Below are 21,186 nucleotides of genomic sequence, written 5' to 3' on the forward strand. Positions count from 1 at the left end.
GGTATGCTGTACAAAAAAAAAAAAAAAAAAAATACTAAAAATTATCGATATCTACTTCCACACACTGTCTTCCAAGAAATTTCTTTAAACGTGAGCTCTTATTTTGTTTACCTTTTTAAAAAAGGTAATATAAGCATGTCACGGCAATTGAGCTTTAGCCCACGGCAGGAATATGAGCTAATAGAATATCCAGGGCGCGTGGTAAACACAGAGCGCATGTTATCCACGCTAGGCGGCATTATCAATGTATCCAAAGTACGTAAATTGAGTTTTAGTTAAACAGAGCTAAATGTTTCATTATGCAGGTGTTGGGCGATGAACAGCGACGTCTAGAGTTGCGTTTTCATCCAAGTAATCCATATAACAAGCCTGCCTTTGGAGACGGAGTGGACAAATGTGGCGTGCTAATTTCTATAACCGTCAGACGCCATAAAAGGGACAAGTCCAGACCGCCACAGCACTTTGTGCGGGTGCTAGGTCACTGCAGTCGCAGTTTTTGTTTTGAGTGTAAGTTTTTTAAATCACAGTTATATTTATTACTAAAGTGTAGCTTGCAGCTCTGTGCGACTTTCAATTCTTACCATTGTGGCATACGCCAAAGAGTGATGATGCTTTAGCGGCGACAGAGCTAATCTATGCCTTGGAGCATGTACAGCCACGTGATGTGACCGATCTGGGTTATTTTAAGTACGTAAAATCCGACACCAAATACGTTTGTTTCCTCTAATACCTTAAAACATCCATAGACGTACGCAATCACAGCTCTTGTGTCTGCCAGAGCTATTTGCCCGCGTGGATATTGTGTATGGTGGTAATTATCGCATCGACAACACTGATGATGGTCAGCATGATGTGCTAGGCGTTTTGGCCAAATCAAACTATGAAAATCACGATGTGGTCAGCTTCAACATGGTGGAAACGTTTCCTACACATCCGGACGCACAAATACTCAAGCGCCTTAAGGTCAAATATGTGTCCGACGAGCAATTTGCGCGGGTTAAGAAATTGTTTGAAGAAAATCCTATTTGGACGCGTATTGCTCTACTCTACGAGTCGGGCGTGAGCAATGAGAAGCTTAAGTGCATCATACCCTCGTTAGCATTTTACTTCAGCAACGGTCCCTGGCGTTCGCTATATGTTCGCTATGGCTATGATCCACGCAAAGATTTCAAGAGTCGCTATTACCAGACCTTTGACTTTCGCTTGCGCTTTGGCTCGGGCGTCTCTGAGTTCGTGTATTCAAGAAAATCTGCAAAACAGAAAAAGGCCACAGCTCCCGATGAAGCCAAAAGCGAGCTGGTGCAGGATATTGACTACCCCTACTTTAATGAGCACAAGCTACCTCGTTCCCGGCAGTGCATGCTGCGCTATTGCGACGTACATCTGCTCAAAATACAGGAAATGTTAGAAAAGCTGCCCACACCGCTAACTGGCGCTGTTTGCAATGAAAAAACAGGCTGGCTGCCGCCCAGCTTTGACTCCCAGGTGCGTCAAATTGTGTGCGTTACCATCAGCGAACTGCTGCGCAATCATTATCGCAAGGAACACTTGACTGCTGAGGTAGAAGCTGTACTGCCTCACGATGCCGATTTGGAGGAGGATGAATATTATGCAGATGCTGAGCCTCAGGACGAAGAAATGGATCTGGATGAAACGCCAGTGACAGAAAGTTTTGTAGATAAAAACATTGAGCAATTGCTTAACAATATGACAAGCTGAGACTCAGCTGAAGCAGCTGCTTTACAGTTGCGGAATTCATTTGTAAACGTTTCTTTTCAGTGACTGTTCGTCGGAGTAAATCAAGCAATGCGACGAGCTCAGTCCAATTACATTTAGATATGCTTAAAGACAGTTATAGAAGAGCCCAGAATACAAAATACAACGAGATAATAAAAACAGTACAGACAGCCATATTACCAATGTACAAAAAAAATTTCAATCAAAAAGAAGCTCAAATTTGTACCAATGTCAATGCCGCAATGATAACTTTTCACTTAGTCGGGGGAAATATATAAATTCAATCTATCAATTAGTAAAAATTAGATAGTCCTGTACGGGAAACACAAAAAACAATATAAATATACGAAAGTATTATGATGTCGTTGCGTTTTTACTCACCTACAATTAATTTGTATCTACGATAACTTATCTTGAAAATAAAAACTTCAAATCGTTGATTAAATAAACAAATTAAACTACGTTTGTGTGGCGAAAAGCGGATATCGCATATCAATTGAACGTTTATGGTTTTCTTATACAATTAAAAAGATCTGAATTCGCTTTGCAAATTTTTTATTTATAGGCGAGAGTAGTTGGAGTGAGCAATACAATTTTCATATATATTTCAATAATTCGCAGAACTGTTTGGGACCTCAGCTTAGTGTGTTCATTAAACGTAAGATATTAGATAAGCATATTAGATTTTTACTGTAAGACAGATAGTTAGCTAGTAAATGCTGTGACTTTTGAGCTCCAGCTTGCTTAAGGCTTGCATCTCTCCAGGAAGCGTGGATAGAGACAGACTTCGCGAATATGATAACGGTTTAGCAACCAGCAGAGGAAACGCTCTAGACCCAGACCATAACCACCATGCGGCACGGTTCCATAGACTCGCTGATCCGTATACCAGTAATATGGTTTGGGGTCAATACCTTCACGTTCATAACCTTTGAATAGCTCATCGTTATTGAAAATCCTCATGGAGCCGCCAATGATTTCACCCACATTTGGCAAGAGCACATCGACGCTCTCGGTAAGGCGCTGATCTTCGACACAGCGGCTCATATAAAATGACTTAATCTCAAGCGGGAATTTAATGAGCAATATGGGCTCATTGATGGTGTCGGTCATTTTGCGTTCGGGCGCCTCGGGTATGTCCTCACCGAACTCATAAAAACTGCCGTCTTCCTTAGTGACATTGTGCTCCTTCAACCACTTAATAGCATCGGCATATTCCATGCGCCTGAAAGGCTTCTTGGGCGGCTTGAAATCTGGATTGAGCTCATGCACCAGATGACCAAAAGGCGACTTTAGTACACGATCAACAACATCGGTAACCAGATCCTCCAGACGATCTAATAGATCGTTAAATGAAAGAAAAGGACACTCTGCTTCAATGTGTGTATATTCCGCCAAATGACGACGCGTGCGACTCTGTTCGGCGCGATAGCTCTGTGCAATGGTAAAGACATCGCCCAAGGCTGGTAGGCATGTCTCCAAATAGAGTTGGGAACTCTGAGTGAGATAAGCATCCTCTCCAAAATATTTCAGGGTAAAGAGCGTGGAACCGCCCTCCACCTGCGTCTGTACCAGTGTGGGTGGTGTCACCTCGGTGTAACCACGATCAAAGTAATGTGCGCGGAATGCCTGCATTACCACGGAACGCATCTTGAGCACCTTTGAGGTGTTTTCGCCACGTATCATTATGTGCCTGTTATCCAGCTGCACATCCGGATGCGCTTCCTCATTAAGAATTGCATCAGCGCCACCAGGAGGCGCCAAACCAATTAGCTCCCAGTAATCCACATTCAATTCATGGCCACCAGGCGCCGTCTTGCCGTCCGGCACCAGTTGCAGCGTACCAAAGAGCGTCACCGAGCTTTCAGTGCTCAACACCACTGCCTCATACGTCTGGCAGAGTTGATCGTTCAGCACGCATTGCAAAAAGCCAGAGCCATCGCGTAGGGTGATAAACATCAAACCCTTACCCTGACGGCGTAGACGATGTACCCAGCCGTTGATCTTTACGCGCTTGCTACGATGCTCAGCACCATCACTAATGCGGATTTTCTGCGCAGCCGGCCAACTGGGATCCTCGCTAATCTTGACTTTGCGTGCTTCCTCCAGATTCTGTTGACGCTTCTCCGCATCCTCGGCCTCGCGTTTCATCTTGTCAGCATTCTTTTGGCCCTCACGTGCAAAGAGCTTTTGTATCTTCTTCAGCTGCGACTTGGCCGCCGGTTCATATGGTTCAGCGGCCTCAGGGTCCTTGCTATCGACAAAGATAGTGGGGAAAGGTTCCTTACCCGCATGACGCATCGCCTGCATAATAGTTTTGTAGGGCTTGGTCTCGGTACCATTTCCGGACTCGTCGCTGCCACGCTTTTCCGATGTGAAAAGCACACCTAACACAAAAATTCATGAGTATCGATATGCATGTATGTCTGACAACGTGGACAGCGTATACAACGTATGTCGAATTTTTCGCATAATTGCCACACTGTGACTTACACATTCAGCAACTTACCAATTGCTAATTCCGCCAACTGTTCTGTAGGCATTTTATTTAATTACTGACTAATAATTCGCAGAAACCTTACACTTGTAAGTTTTTGAAAATTGCAGCTTTTATTGCATCAGCTGGAGCTAGATGACAGTGTGCTTAACTTTAGTAACGCATACAATTAAAAAATAAAACTTATCGCTTTTGGTATTTTTGGTATTTTGCACGTAAACAAATAGTGTATTTTGTATTATTCATATTGCAATAATCATGGAAAGCAAGTAAGATAACTAAATATCCTAGATTATGAGCCAATATTAACATATTCAATTGCGTAGCATTAAAATATTCCCGAAATCTGTAGTGTGCGAGGAAAGCACCTTGCGCGGTGACATCACCTTCTCTTCTGGATGTGTTGTCCATCCAAGCGCCACCATTATAGCCGAGGCTGGACCTATCATCATTGGAGAAAACTGCATTGTAGAGGAATATGCTACCATAACACATCGATTACAACCTGGCGCCAGCTGGGATGTCAACAAAATTCTCAGCATTGGGGGTCACAATGTTTTCGAAGTTGGTTGCAACGTGGAGGCCTCACGCATAGGCGATAAAAATGTCTTTGAGAGCAAGTGCTATGTGGGCAGTGGTGTCAGCGTCTCGAGCGGCTGTGTGATTGGAGCTGGCATACAAATATGCATGGCTCAGCAACTACCGGAGAATACCATTGTCTATGGACAGCAGGCACTGCAGCGCGAGGCAATAGAAAAACAAGGTTCGCAGACGCTCCAAATCGACTTTTTAAGAAAAGTGCTACCAAACTACCATCATCTGCGCAAGCCCAACTATGATCCTAAAAAGGCTCGCAGCGTTGTTTAGTTTTTTAGTTCAAATTTAAGCTATAAATATATATATTATGTACTCTCTGCAATTGCGGCATTAAAGCTATTCATTTCCTTTTCAAATGTATCCATTGTATGATCGCAGAGCGACTCCAGATCCTCCAAGCCACGTTTAAGCAAATCTATGGCGCGCTCTCGATGAGATTGAATGCGAAAATGTAGCTTCTGTTCTGTCGGATGTGGTATTGTATACCCGCAAAAGTCCACCTCTGGATAGCGAGCTATGATTGTCTTTAAGGCATTGCCCAATGTATGGCCCTCGTTCATAAAAACAAATGTGCGGGATCCATCGCCATTTTTCTCATCACCTGCCAGCTAAGAAAATAATTTTTTAGTATTTACTGAACTTGTTTATTAACTAAAGATTAGCACACCTCTGCTAATGCTCCCATTTTGCTCCAAAACTTTTTAAACAAAACGTAAATAATACAAAACGTGCGCTACTACTATTGCACTAGAGCTGCAAAAGTACCGATAGTACTATCGATATTATTAGGTTTTATAATTTTGCGATACCTAGAAGTAAATAAAAATATTAGATGTTTCATCGATACATAGACTATTTAAAAATTCGATGTTGAAAACTATCGAGGCATCCCCTATCGTGGTTCTTGCAGCTCTAGGATGCACATACCGGATGACACTGTAACTTTCTGATTAATACCAGTATGTTAATTATTATTGAGCTCCTTTAACATTTTCTGTTATTCTTTACAGTGGAACAGCGAGACGGAGGGCACGTTGTATTTGGTGCGGTTGTTTTCAAAATTATAAACAATTGGAAAATCACTGAGTTTATTGTAATATTTTTGCAGTTGCCAATTAGATAGCCAAGAAAGCTCGGCAATAAATCTGAGTAGTTTGTAGTTGTAACTCGACGCTTGCGAAAATTGTTGCTAAACTAAACAGAAACAAAAGCCGCGAGTATGTATGCTAAATACATACATACATGCACGTAAAATATATAATCCAACAAAAATAATCTTATACAGCAAAAAGGCGGCAAGCAAAATACAACAACGCAAGTGCGGCAAAAAAAAGTGCAACAGAAAACATAATAATTTGTGCAATGCGCTTAACGTAAGCGTCGCGGCGGCCGCAATGCTCTAAAAAAACAATAAAAAAAAATAAAATAAAAAAAAACAAACGCACGCGAAACGAAAGAGCACAAAACGTTTTTATTTTTGCAACTTTGCTTTGTGCGTCAACTGCAGCCAGGAATAAAGAAAGAAACAGCAAAAATAAACTGCATCAGCTACAACAACAGTAAATGGAATACAGGTTTGTGCAAAATCAGCAGTAACTGAAGAAAAAATATGCTTATACATACATACAAACATACATACATATGTATGTATGAACTTATGTTTGTACTTAATAAAACAATTAATAATATATTAAACTTAAAAAAGTGTAATTTGTTTGTATATACACGCCTCCTTCTGGTAAATATGTACTAACTTAATTTGTATGTATGTATGTATATCCGTGTATGTACATATATAAATCAAATTATGCAAATTCATGCACACTCATACACACGCAAAAATCGCCGCAGCCGCGCAGTCGGCGCTAACGTCACTCAACGTTAAGCGTGCGCAAAGGCGGAAGCGTATGACTAGAAGACCAGTTTGCGTTGCTAACAAAACTGCCGTTCTTATTATTTGTTGTTTATTTAAATATTTAAAATATACTGTACATGTGCTACAGTGATGCTAGGCCTAAACAGACGGCCTCACCGCTTTATGCCACCGACACCTTTGCGATCGCTTATTATTACATGTTCTGTACAAAGAGTGTCGACTCGAGAGTTGCGACTCATTTGTTTGTTGGTTTGGTATTGGTGGTGGTGTTGTTCATTGCTCACATCTGTTTGTTAAAGTTGCCCTGAAGTCTCTTTCGGTGGTGACTAATGTAAAGCCGTGTTCCGTTATCTTATGCGTGTTCCCCTCACGCCTACACTTGAAGCTGGTTTCTCAATACATAGCTGCGCTTTACAAACTCACACAAACATACATGCAAATGTGCTTGTCATTTGTTAGTTTTTGGAGCTTGTCGCCGTTTCGGGTTTCACTGTAGTGTTCCACTGCTATTTGCCATTTGGTCCAGTCTGCGTTTCGTTTTCATTTCGTTTCCCCTTGGTTGCTTGCTATGCCCTTTTATACAGTTCGCAATGCACATAATGGGTTGTTTCTGTGTGTAAAGCGACAGCTGCAATGAAAATACATACATATATACATAATGCATATATATGTATTGAGGGAATGCCTTGGTAGTTATTCTTATTTAAGAAATCAGTTACAATAGGCATTTAGTTGTGCAAAAAGTTGGCAATTTTAATTTGGCGCCCACCGGGTCATACACTTATACATATGTATATATTTATGCCTTTACATAACATACCAATGTATGTACGTGTCATGTCGAGGCCTCGATGGCTGCCTGTCAATAGCACAGATAACATCCTGCAGCCGCAAATGAACACATACATACAAAATACGATGAAAAAAACCTGTCATACCTTGCCTTCCCTGCCCCGCACACTGAGCGACACAGCAGCCTGCATCCGGTGTGTTTGTATTAGTGAAGAGTAAACTTGAAGAGGACATTGAACGCCAACGTTCTAGCCAACGTTTTTTTTTTTATGAAGGAACTGATGTAGACAGGCCGGGAAGCAACAGTGGGACAAGGGTAGATGAGCAACAGCCAGCAATTTGAGAATACCGAATACTCGACAAACAAGAACGCAGCCAACTTTTGTATACCCTTTTTGATTAAGAAATCGCACCATGTCCATATGAAAAATTATAATTTGTATATTTCCGATCAGTCTGATTCCTTCGGCATCGGCCGAGATTATGATTAATCTTGTGTATCCATAATTTTAATTTCGTGTTTCTTATTATATTATATTTAATTTTATATTATTATTAATTTTATTATTATCTATGTACATACCAGATTTGGTAACTCTAGCTCTCATAGTCTCCGAACTCTTGATGCTCACCTCAGCTTGTCTTACTAATTATGTCTTATGTATCAAAAATGTCAAAGTGTATACAAAAGAGCGGAAGGACATATGGCCGTGAGGCCAGACAACGTAAGCATAACAATGCAGCAAGACTCTGGAGAGCGATTTAGATTGCGAATGATCGGATCAGACAATCGAATAAATCGAATGTATATAGTACATACAACTGTATATGAAATTATGATATAAGCTTTGGTTTAGCGCCAAACGAGTGAATATCTGTCAGCTATAGAGCATTACATGATATGTACATAACAACATTTTTGAGCAGTGTAGCATTTTGCAAATGTCCTGTTATGTATCTGTGATGGCTATGCTGGTAATAAACGTATATCCTGCAATTTCGCTTCGCTCTCGTTTCGCTCTTTATACACTTTGACATTTTTATAAAAAATGGATATGGGGTGGGTATCATAAAGTGGTGCAAACGTATGTAACAGACAGAACTAGACTGTATATAATAAGTATATATAAATGTATGTTCTTGATCAGCAATCAATCAGTCTGTATGAGAAACACTTCCTCGCCCCTCCCTTGAAAATCAAAAAAGAACGCATACAAAATTATTCGCAGCCAACTTTTTGATACACTTTGACACGCACTCACACACACACAATACGTACGTTTTCACTGTTTTAGAAGGATTTCAAAGTGTATCAATAAGTTGTCAGCGCCCAACTTTATTTAGTTCTTTTTATATGCCCTTCGTTTGCGCTGCTCGCTGCTTTTATTGTTGGTACGCAGACTATACAGCTGCCGCTTTTTCAACTTGCATTCTATGCCCTATGCGTTCTTCCCGGTTGTGTTCCCTTTGTTCGCTTACCTAATGGAAAGGGGTGGAAATAGCAGTCGACGGACAGGCAAGCAAGAAATAAGTAAAAATTTTTGGTGTGTCTGGCTTTGATCCTTTTTGGATTTCTTGTACCAGGACTGTTGTCAGGTTCAGCCGTCTGTCTGGGCAGCTATCAGCAGTGGTAGTGGCAAGGAAGCGAGGTAAAGTGTCTTGCAAATAAATAAATAGTCATGTCGGCCCATAATATTAATGCCCGAAAACGTAAGGTGGTAGCAAAAGTTATTTTGGGGTAGGTGGCAACAGCAGCGCTGCTAATCAACCCTCCTGGGCGCTGTTTGCCAGACGGTGCACTCCAAGAAGCAAAGGAAAGAACAACAAATGCAGCAACAGCCTCCCCCAAAATAATTCGCAAGTATGTATGTGTATGCTTTGTTGGGGTCAATAAACTTTTGTGGAGTCTAGCAACTAGTGATTGCGCGAATATTGGTCCATGGCTGGGACAAAAATCTTAGCCGTAGAATCATAGCACCATAGACTGTACTGTACCGCTTCTTCATCTTTGTTTTTTTTTGCTTTTGCCGTTTTTCAACCCTCGGGTTCAAATTGTTGGTGTTGTTGCTGCGGGGGCGTTTTGCTTTCACGCACGTTCTACGCATTTTTGTGCATTGACCCCAAACGCACTGCGTGGGAAACACATTCATACCCACCTATATACAGTCCAACAACGACAGGCTGTTGATATGAGAGTTTTCCATGCGAGCAGCAAGTGAGGAATAGGTTTAATCAAAGATGCGCGATTTTCCCTTTTTGCGTATTGTCTTGTGCTTAAATAAATTAATAACTTGTGCATGTGTGTGTATGGGTTATATGATGTCATAAAGTCAAAGACTGTCTTTAATTTGTACTGAACTTACACACAACGAAACTGCTTAGGAGATGTACTTAAGAAATTCCAGTAGATATGACTCAATATATGATTAAAATAATTCTTAAAATGGCACTGCTTTTTTCATATTTTTTTTTATATCTTTATCCATTCATGCTAGTGCTTCTATTATATTTCCACCTTGACGGCTTTGATTGCTGTTTTAAATTCAACTTAAAGGTAATTAAACAAGCTTCAACTTTTGTTTAACTGCACACTAGCTTTTTGCTCTTAAGGCTGAGAAACTTACAAGAATATTTAATATTTGTTGGATTTTTAATTTAGTTTTAATTATGTTCATTAAATTTAATCTCTGAAAGGCATTTCATAAAGAGCTCTCCTGAGTATGTTCATTGTTGCCTGGTGTCAAAAGTACCTAAGGATTGATAAATATTTAAAATTAAACATCCTTCTTTGTCTTACAAAATCTTCGTCACCTTTTGCAGAGCGTATATTTTAATGTTTTGGGTAGCATAAGCACGTATATAAAATTATTTTATGACCACTGTCAGCTCAACGCCTCGTTATGAGCGCGGTAAGATATTGGCATTTTATGACTGACTGGGAGAGCAGACAAAAACTAGGCAAACTTCCTATCTTGTTTCATAAATGGCATTAATATCATTATAGAAAAGTACGCGTCGCTTAGTCATGCAAATTACTGGCGACGAGAACAAAAAAGGTCAATTTGTTTACGTTGGGAAATGTGTTCAAAACCAAACATATCTAAGGGTAGTTCCTTGGGAAACAGCAGGGTGGCGCTGGCAGAGGACAGAACAGATAAATATGCGCATACGAAAATTTAACGCTTTTCTTAAGCAACATGTATGACTGAAAGGCTTAAGAAAATTGTGCCCCCAGACAAAATGAGAGATCATCGGTTCAGTCGTTGATTGTCCTGGCATGAATTCTTTGTTTGGATAAGTGCGTGTGTGTGTTTGCAAAGTTGTCTGTGGACTTTCGTGGGAAATTTGTAAACTAATGAGTTATCCACACAAGAGTTAATGCTATTGCACAAAGGGTCTTTAACAGGTTGCTTCCCTTTGGAACTGATTGTATGCATGTAAAGAAAAAAAATAGTTACAAAACAAAGTAAGTGTGGAAATTCAATTTATGAATTTTTTGATTATGTCAAGCTTTATATTTCTTTTTAGCCTAGCTGCCCTTGTACTAAAATCCACAACGAAATAGTGAACTAAGATATGGCAAGTTTAACTGCTAGTTACTCGTTCCAAACCAGCTTGGTTACTATTGTTGTTTGCTGCTTGTGGCCCTGTTGCCTGTCATGTTCTCTGCGTTGTCTGTTATATTTTTCTTGGAACAAGCGCAGCATGTGTTTTGGCCTTTATTGTTGTGGTTGTTCTTGTTACTCTAGTGCTTCGCCAGCAATCAGAACCCATTCCACGCCGTTCCAATTCCACACTATATAGCCTTGCTTTAGCTGTGCTCTCTTTGTCGCTGAACTGCCTGCACTTGAGATTCTTATTAGTTAGTTTCCAAACTTGACAAAATGTTCGCACGCTGAGTTGCTGTTGCTCTTTTTGTCTCACAATCAGACATCTCAGCTGTTCATGCAAATCACGCAGCGACAATATATGGAGTAGAGATGGGCACGGGCTTGGACCCAAATAAATATTTAAGGCCCGGCTCAGACCCGGACCAGTCAATTTTTCAAAAGTCCAGTTCGATTTAGCTATACCAAATTTTCTTTTTTATTATTACTATAAAAAAAGTATAGAAAAAATCGTTTCGGGCTTCAAGCTTCCCATCAGCACGAAAAACGAGCGTTTTGGAAATTCATGCCCATGAGGCACGGGCCCGTCTCTAATGTGGAGGAAGCATAAACAAAAAAAAAAATCTTAAGACTGTATTGAAACCAAATACATAGCTACATGTACACAATGAGCTATCTGTATATAATAATATACTATATGTTTAGTTTATTTCAAATTGTATGTTTTGTTGCGCTGATAAAAACAAAGCCAAGCCAGAATTCATGCAAATAATACCAATATGTATACATATATACATACATACATGCCCATAAAATGTTTCTTTTTGTTCTACAAAGCTTTTTGGTGATTGTTGTTGTTGTGTTTGCTTCCGCTTGTTGTTGTTTAGAAATAGAAATGATTTCACAATTTTGCTTTAGTATCTACCCCCTCTCGCCTTCTAGCTGACAAACCAAACTCTAAGCACAACAAGCGTGGAACGTGGAATGAGACTCTGGCTTTAAAAAAGAACAGAAAACACGTTCTTTTTGTTATTTAAGCCTTTGCTGATTTCATATTAGATATACATATGTACATACTCTTGCTCTTGCTCTTGGCCGTAGCTCGCCATACTTATTATTTATTCTTTCATTGTATTATTGTGACGTATACGACAAAACACAAACAACAAAAAATCAAGACTCCAAAGAAGTGAATGTACCCAAAAATACAATCAGTAGCAAATACAAAATTAAGAGAACTTCTCTCTATCTCTCTCTCGGCAGCATAAGTCGTAAAATGTCACTTTGGTGTCCGGTCTGAAATAATACATAACATCTTTATTCTTGTTTTTATGCAAAGTCTAAGCCTAAGTTAAGCACAACAAATCAAACTGTGGGAGCGCGAGAGCATTGAAGCCGGTACATGCTCAAAACAAAACAGAAAACAACTTATCTCCCTCTCTCTTCCTCTTACTAAATATAATACTAAAAGTGAACCTCTTAAAGTTACCCTGTAGTTTGGATGTCGATAATACAAACTCACCCCATTAAGGGTGGGAACATCTAAGTGCTAGTTATTATTAGGATAAAATAGAGTTTTTAATAATCAAATTTAATGTCTCTGAATTGAAGAGTTTATTGTCTCTTCTGTTTGAATAATGATGCTGGGCATAACCCGACGAGGGAAAATAATTAGATTTGAATAAGATGTTGACCAGTAACCGATGCTGATTTATTTTGTCTTAAAATTGTGCCACTTACCGGTTTTTCCGAGTTTGTTTTATTTTCAAACTTAATTCATTTCTTGATTCTTATCAGAAATTGCAATAAATGTGCTCAGACTAAAATCAACAATATTATCGAATAGATTCCACAGATTTGTTTACAGATCACCTTACGAATTGAGTAACTACTGGGTATCCATGTGGGCAGCACGTAATTACTGCGAAGCCGAACACACAAGAGAGCAAGCTTTGAAGTTTGTGCTGCTGGCGTTGCGTCGATTATTGTTTCTTCTTTAATGAAGGTCAATGCTCGTGCGTTGGACGCCAACGTTGCCTCTCTCTTTTGCTTTGGCTGCGGCTTTATTGTAGCTTTGTTTGTTTGTTGTTGCTGTAATTGTTATTGTTCTTGATAGTAATACATGTGTGTACATATGTTAACGTTGCGTCTCACAGCTCTTGTGCTCATCAAGAACAAAAAAAAACAAATTTTTAAACTCACCAAACCCGGAATATGAACATCAGACAATGTTAATGATTTTTCATGGTTTATTGTTGTTTCAGGCGTATAGCTTTGCCCAGCCCCTTCTAAAACTCGATACATGCCTATGTATATTTGAACATGTATATACAAATGTATAATTATGTCTAGCATAATTTAATTGTTTCAATTTGTTGCTTGCACCCAAAAGATTATAGCTTGAACTATTGGACTTTTTCTTAGAGCTTTTTAACCAGAGTTCGCTGACATTGCTTGGTTTATGCCCCAAGCTGACTTCTGAGGCATCACATACATGTTCAGTGAGTAGCTAGGGTTTGCTTATTTAATTTACGTCAAGGCAGACGACAAATAAACTTACAAGAATTTACGATAAATCCAAAAATAAGTATAAATATATTTAAAATTAAATATGTTAAAACTAAAATCAAACATAAAGACCAATTACTCAGACCCAAAATTTATTGCATTGATTGAAGAAACCCCCTAAACCCCCTACAGGTATCATGACACATTTATCAGGCCAAAATGCCACGTGGCACTTGTTTGTTTGATCGCGAGCAGGGAAATATCAGGGGCATCCATGAAAGCGGCTTCAAGATCTCCGATATATCAATTAGTGCCAAGTGGAAGTGTATATCCATGTTTCTGAATATCCATGTCACAGAATATAGAATATGGTACAGCTCTCTTTAGCAGTGGAGGATTCGATGTGGTCACATAAGAGCTCAAATACTACTCCAAATCGCAAGAAGCAGAATAGTTCAAATTATAAATGAAGAAAAAAATGCATCAGTAGTACCTTAACTCTTGGGGCCTAAGACTCGCTTAAACTATGCCAATATATACAGATTCTGAGAAGTAGAGTGGTTCAGAACTAGGGATGTTGATAATATATCAAAATATCAATATATCGATATTATTTTCCTAAAAATGATATATTTATATCGGTATATTTTTTTGCCCAAATATCGTCGAAACGATTTTTTTTTTGATATTTTTACAAATTCGTACTTTGGTCAGTGGGAGGATTGTGAGATGAAGCTGTACCTTAGCTTGCCGCAAGCATCATGGAAAAGTAATCCCATAATATTTTGGAGCTCGCATAAGGCGTCTATGCAGGGACTATCGAAACTGGCTCTTAAGTACTTGATAACACCGGGAAGTTCAGTGCCATCAGAGCGGCTTGCATCCGCCATAAAATGCGTTGCTTGCGACACTCGCAGCCGAATGACGGACTTACACGTGAAGCAACGTGTATTTTTAAAATCTGTTAAAACCAAATATTGGCATTCAAATATTGAATGAAATAAATGTGGGGAACATAAGTTTTTTTTTTTTTTTTTTGAAACAAAATATCAAAAATATTGATATATGGATTTTCCTATATGATTGGTTGTACCTTCTACCAGCAGGACAATGCTAAAATAACACGGCAGAAGTCACCAAAAACTTTTGTGAGACGAGAAAAAATCGCGTATTGAAGTGGACCGCATTAAATCTGGAACTTAATCCAATCGAATATTTTTGGGGGACTTTGTCCGTTCGTGTTTTTAAAAACGGAGACGGTTCGACACCTTTGTCACTATTTTTGTTTTCTTTATTTAAATACAACTAAATACTTAAGCAGGCTATCCACAGTCAAATTTGTTCGACTAAATTTTCGTCGTTGGTGGTAGTGCTCGAGTCGACATTTGATGTTGAATGTTGTGTTCGAAAGGAATAGAAATGGTTCTATCTTCGTTGTGTTCGTCAAACAAATTTGACAGTGGATGGCCTGCTTAAGAATGTTTCATGTTTTAAATTAGAAATTAAAGTAATCCAAATATAATGCTTTGAATGACGTAAGTGGAAAAGTGTATGAAATTAATCATAATCATGACGTCGAGCATAATCATACGCTTAGTTAACCAGGGCAGATTTATCAAAAGAATTCTACATATTTAAAAATTGCAAATTATAAAACCAAAAGTTCAGAATTACAATTGGTTATTAGTTGATTAGTTGATAAAATCAAGGGAGCAAAAACTATGTTTCTTAATACCCATAAAGGAAAGGCTCTATAAAATATATTTATATTATGATAGAGCCAAGTATCTTATCTCTTCCCATAATCATTCGTAAACCACTCAAAATTCTTATGTGAAAATAGTTGCAATAAAACAAAGAGCTTAAATGTAAATTCATTTAAATATGGAGGTACATATATGCAAAATATTTTACACAAGCTGCCGAATTTTCAGAAGCCAACAGAATTTCACTAGAAAATGCAACGTAGCGAACTCAGCGGAGCTGTGAAAATTAGGTACTATGCTTCACAGAAATTAACCAATAACCAAGTGTCATTTCCGTCGAAATTAATCTGTTGAAACGAATACACAAACACTTAGTACTAGTAGAACATAACAAACATATGTATATGTGAGTATTTGTGAATTCGAGGAAACGAGCCCGCGGTTCGATGGGTTTACTGTACGCTGTGTTTGGAAAGCTTTTTAGAAACAATTATGAACGTTGACCTTTCTGTGCTGGCCAAATTTTCCACGGCCAAACGGTATGGCGAAAAGGTGAGAAGATTACCGACAGAGAAAAACCAAACCAGCTCGGAAACAAAACATTTGCCTAAAACCTAATGACAACTACGCGCGGGCGCTGAGGCAAAAGCATAACTAAGAATTTGCGCCAAAAGACAAGAACCAAAAGCAAAAGCAAATAAATAAGCAAACAAAAATGGCGAAAACAAAAACTGTTTAAAAGGGATGGCGCAAGCCTGAGAGGGCAAAGGGGAGTACGCTTGCTGCCGTCGCGTCGTTGACTTTGTCTTTTCGAAAGTTGAAATGTACCTAGGCAGAGCAGAGTCTCAGGGCAGCAGCAGCCTCTGCAGCAGCGAGCTAGAGCCAATAAACGAGTTTAAAACAAAAGAACAGACGCTTAAGAAACACCCAACTCCCCTCAGCCCACCTACCGCCCACCAAATGCGAACGCGTTGAAGATCACGACAACAACAATAACAAAGAACTTTATATCTGAGTGAAACGAAATGAGAATTGAAACTAAAGTATATACATACATATGTATGTATGTATTAGCTTAGCGCTCAGAAATCTTGGATATACATTTTAGATATATAAAAGTTTAAACCATTAATTACAAATTATTTAATATAATATAATATATACTTTTTGAAAAACACCATTTTACATTTTATTTATTTGATTTGATGACGCCTACCTGCCCTCTATACACAATTACTGGACTTTAAGGCAATCATTTATGATTTGTTTTTAGCAAAAACAAATATGATAAATTATGTAAATATGTAGACAGGTACAGGTTATGGAGCGATCTGCACAATGTAGCAAAAGTGACAGTCGAAACCGTCCATAATTAAGAGCGTACATCAATTCCTGACCGCCGCACCCACCCACATAAACCGTATAGCATATAGAGCTCCACACCCGTGAAAACCTTCCTGCTATGAGCTTTACCTTTGTGCTTTTAGTTCTCTTGTTGTTTTCTCATACAGACGTGTAATTAACATGCTGCGATGGGGGGGGTACATAAGTAAACATTTGGTGGCTGTTATAATATTTAATGCCTGTACTTAAGAGCTTTTGTCAGAGGCATAAATCTTCTGGCGAAAAAGTTCTATGCAACATTCTAGAAATTCAATATCTGCCAAAACGCTTGACATGCATGCAGAAAAGAGATAAAGAAGCAACATTCATCATAGCTCACGTACACATACAGACATAAATTTTGTACGACATGCGAGTGTAAGCTAAGCTTGCGTGCAAGCAAGATGGGGGATAGCATTGAGTCGGAGAATGAGAGCGAGAGTTACTTCCTACTGGAACAGGACAAATTAAATGTTGTCTTGGATAAGCTCTAAAATGATTGTTAATTTACAGCTCTTGCAAGACAAAATTCATTGTTCCTACATATTGTTCTGTTTTAGACTGTGGAGCGCGGAAGAGAGCGCTCAACAAGTTAATGTACTAAACGACTTTTTGGGTATTTTGATGATTGTTGTGGACTAAAGCTACATTTTGCCTATTCATGGGCGTTCCGTCCCCCTCGGTCCACCTCTCTACTACTGCTACAGAAATACATACAAACGTTTTAGTTGGTTTATTGACATCGCTGCCGGCGTCTGCGTTGCCACTTTTTGTTTTTTTTTTGTCGTTCAAGTTCGTGAATTTTTAGTCGTTCGTTGACTTTTATATTGTTAACGTTTTAACTGTCTGTCTGACTGTCCTCAAACTAATGCCATTTCAACGCTGGTTTGCCGTTCTGTTTTTCTGCTCTATTATTGTGTACAAAACCCCCATGTACCCCTACAACTTGCTTAACTCGCTTCTTCTTCTATATACACACACACAGACATATATTTTTGCAATGGTTTCTGCGAACAAGTTCGAGCTGAGACGACCGTAAAAAGTTCAAATATCAGCGTGTGTGTATGTGTGTGTGCTTGGAGTTGATTGAAATTTCCTGCTTCATGTCTGGACGCACTTTTGGGGGAGTTCATTAGTTTAGCGCGAATTCTGATTAGGTCAGTGCGCGAGGCCAAAGACAATGCCAAGAGGCAAGAATAAATGCAAATTCAAGAATGCGGGTGAGGAGCAAGACCAAAGGTTCGTTTTACCCATACACAAATAAAGCCCTCATTAGCCATAATGTAAGTGGATATGGGGTGGGTGTTGGTAAGCTGAGAATTTTAACGTCTAAGATTACGGTCTCATAATTCTTAACAAAAAATTTCAAAATATTTTTACCCAACAATATCATATTCATTTCTTTACTTCTCTTGCATTTTCTTTCGTTACAGGTAAAAAGAAATAAAATTATGCAATGCAATGATCGTTCAATTTCCTGACCTAGTAATAAAATATGATACATGAGTTTATAGGAAAGCAGCACTTAAAATATTTAATAAATTAATTAATCTACATAGATATGCATATGCAATGATTCAATAAAGAACTAACAGTTATGCCGGCCAAGAGCTTACAACTGTAGCTAAAAAACATTTGCCGCTTTATTATTACGTATGTATACATACACATGTATGTACATATATTAATAATAAACATTGAATTAAAGAAATGAAAATGTCCAGGCGAGTCGATTCCCTCAGAAGCTACCTGAAATTTTTTTCGTGTACTTCCGGCCGTTAAGTATTTTAGTATGGGCAATTCGCACTCAGCGAGTAGCTTACAGTCTGTATTGGTGATTTAGCTGTTTTCAAGCCAGTTGTAGTTATTTCGAAGTCAGAAACTAACCAAGTGTCTTGGAATCTACCTTTACGAGATTCAGGTCATCCTATATATTACTGTATAATTGAAATTAAGAAGAGAAATAATTTAATTAAAATAAGTATTTTACGTGACAACATAATTAATTATTGATTTATAATATATTGAGGTATATTATATAAAGCTTAAATTTTCTATTTTATAGATCCTGTTTGTTCTTTAATTTTTATAGCTATTTATAAAATTATGTTTGGTAGTTTTTGTTGACTATCGATAAGTAACAACACTGGTGTTGATCCTCCCGCCAGCTCGCTTGAGTGCAGCCGGCAAAAAGAGTACGTGTGTTCATGTGCGTGAAAGAGAGGGAGAGCAGCAAAAGTGTGAACGCATTGGCAGCTGCATTACATTTTGTGCACAAGCTGCCTAATTTCCGGTTTCAAGTGTCATTTATTTTATGCTGCTGTTGTTGGTATTTCTCTCTCCTATCAAAATTATTGGAAAGAGCATGCCCTGAATTGTTGTTGTTGTTTTTATCGTTTCTGGGTTGGGTTTCCCCTCTGCTATTGCCCTGGTGAGCCAGGCAACATCTGGCGGGCTGTAAAGTTGACAGCTGCTAAAAAGGGCCCAGACCAGCTTGCATTCATCATTATGCCATACATATATGCGCTCTCACTCTCTCTCGCTCTCGCTCTCGTTCTTATGATCGTTTAATTGGCAGCTCGCTCTTCTATTGATTGAATTGTCTGTTAATATAGCCAGAAAATATTTTTAAGACTATCGCTGACTAATCAGATAAGCGCTTCGTCCTTGTGTGCATGCTGATTACATATCCAGTGCGCGCTAATATGCTTTGTAATTATTTATTTGCCAAGAGCAAAGGCAGACTTAAATGTCGGTATGCATGTACATATATATGTACATACATGTGTAAATAAGAATACATATGTATATATATTTACGTATACTTATGTACATATGTATGTATGTATGTCGGGATTTTTTGCAAGACGTCTCGTCTCTTTTAGACTTTTTTGCTACTTTGGCACGTTCGACGTTTTGTTCGTCATGCGGTGAGTTCATGAACCGCCTGCAAGGACAAGCCTCAGCAGCCGAAACAGCGACGGCGACTGAAGAGAGATCGATCACAGCAACACCAACAGCTTAAAAATGTATGTACATATGTATGTATGTATGCTAAAACACAAAGCGTTGCGATCCCCTGTGTGCCGTTTTCCACTTGTTTCTTGTGGGTATTTTGTATATAAATGCGTATGTATGTATGTGTGCGTATGCCACTTGAACCCATAATTCTTGGAAACCAAATACGAACAGCGACTGCAGAGCAGAGCACAAGGACAAAGGGAAATAATATAAACGGAAAGCAGCGCAGCATGCAACCGCCCCTACCCAACTCCTTTTGCGTGAGTCACACATGGCGTCACACACACACACTCTCGTTCACACAAAGTTGGCAACGTTGGCCAAAGCGCACGAAGAAATCACTGACCTTGACTTTTAACAAAGTTTAAGGCCCTTTTAGTTTGCCAGCACACGCACATACATACATAAATACACATACATATGTATATATATATGTACATATTATACATACATACATACGCAATAATTATGTTTCTTTGTATATGTTGTTGTTGCTTTTATAGACTGGTTTATTGTGCGCCGTCGCCGCTGGCGCTGCTGCGCGATATTCTTAAGCGCGCATGACGCAAGCAAGCTTAGCTTACACTTGGACCGTTGAGCCTGCGCGAAGACTTTTACATTTTTCTTATTGCATCAGCAAAGCACAACAAGCTTGTTGTATATTGTTGTTTTGACCATAAAAAGTTGGAAACAACAATAATCGTACATATGTACATACATATGTATGTACATACGTCCATATGTTTGAATGATACTTGCCAGTCTTTCTCCCTGACTATCGAACTGTACATACATACATACATACATATATCGACAAACAGGAAGTACAAACGTTTTTTTTGCAGTAAGAACAAAGTTCAAGCTTTTTTCTGCTGCTTCTTGATGCTGCATTAAGCTATACTCCCACTGTACCATGTTTTCTCTATCACTCTGTATTTAATGACTCTGCCTCTGGATTCTTACTGCAGCAACAGCAATGAATGCGAGTGCATTCTCCTTCTGCTTTATGTTTATTCTGGCTGCTGCTCTTACTCTTTTTGTACTTCTTTCATGTACATCTGTTGTCTGTGTGTGTCTGTGTAGGAGGTTGTCAGAGGTCAGTCTCATCGCTGGCAGCGCAGTCGCCTATGTACAATACATTCCACATGTTCCAGATCACACAAACACATCCATACATATGCTTGTATATATTTATGTGTACGTTCCAATTACCATTTCGTTGCGCTTCGCACTACGGCCTTTTTTGCTGCTTGCTGGGCCCCAAACTAGATTTTGCTACCACGCCGTCGCTCATTTACTGACGGCATCAGCAGTAGCAGCAGCAGCGCTGTCGCGTTCTTTGTCTCTGTTTTGTGTGTGCGCGGCGCGCGTACAAGAGCAACAACAATAAAAACAACTGGTTTTGTATGAGTTTTTGGCTTGGCGTTGTTTCGTTTCGTTTCTTCATTCTCATTCAGTTCT

General features: G+C 39.0%; 4 protein-coding genes across 4 annotated transcripts; 2 read left to right on the forward strand and 2 right to left on the reverse strand.

The window, feature by feature from the left end:
* The first annotated feature begins 90 nt into the window (after positions 1-90).
* On the forward strand, positions 91-2,178 carry LOC108598892 (general transcription factor 3C polypeptide 5). The gene is made up of 4 exons (XM_017985653.2): positions 91-255; positions 306-507; positions 558-687; positions 747-2,178. Exons 1-4 carry the CDS (start codon positions 136-138, stop codon positions 1,717-1,719), a joined length of 1,425 nt encoding a protein of 474 aa, XP_017841142.1. The 5' UTR covers positions 91-135; the 3' UTR covers positions 1,720-2,178.
* Positions 2,179-2,275: 97 nt separating this feature from the next.
* Positions 2,276-4,360, reverse strand: LOC108598536 (asparagine--tRNA ligase, cytoplasmic). Its single transcript, XM_017985219.2, has 2 exons — positions 4,247-4,360; positions 2,276-4,124 (listed from the first exon to the last, which is right to left on the reverse strand). The coding sequence occupies exons 1-2, from the start codon at positions 4,278-4,280 to the stop codon at positions 2,482-2,484; spliced, it is 1,677 nt and encodes a 558-aa protein (XP_017840708.1). The 5' UTR covers positions 4,281-4,360; the 3' UTR covers positions 2,276-2,481.
* An 80-nt stretch (positions 4,361-4,440) lies between these two features.
* On the forward strand, positions 4,441-5,123 carry LOC108601132 (dynactin subunit 6). Its single transcript, XM_017989059.1, has 2 exons — positions 4,441-4,503; positions 4,561-5,123. Exons 1-2 carry the CDS (start codon positions 4,493-4,495, stop codon positions 5,099-5,101), a joined length of 552 nt encoding a protein of 183 aa, XP_017844548.1. The 5' UTR covers positions 4,441-4,492; the 3' UTR covers positions 5,102-5,123.
* Positions 5,115-5,603, reverse strand: LOC108601133 (probable DNA-directed RNA polymerases I and III subunit RPAC2). The gene is made up of 2 exons (XM_017989060.1): positions 5,499-5,603; positions 5,115-5,439 (listed from the first exon to the last, which is right to left on the reverse strand). Exons 1-2 carry the CDS (start codon positions 5,514-5,516, stop codon positions 5,137-5,139), a joined length of 321 nt encoding a protein of 106 aa, XP_017844549.1. The 5' UTR covers positions 5,517-5,603; the 3' UTR covers positions 5,115-5,136.
* Positions 5,604-21,186: the final 15,583 nt, after the last annotated feature.

This window comes from Drosophila busckii, unplaced genomic scaffold (genome assembly GCF_011750605.1).
Source record: "Drosophila busckii strain San Diego stock center, stock number 13000-0081.31 unplaced genomic scaffold, ASM1175060v1 chrUn_07, whole genome shotgun sequence".
Taxonomy (NCBI): Eukaryota; Metazoa; Arthropoda; class Insecta; order Diptera; family Drosophilidae; genus Drosophila; species Drosophila busckii.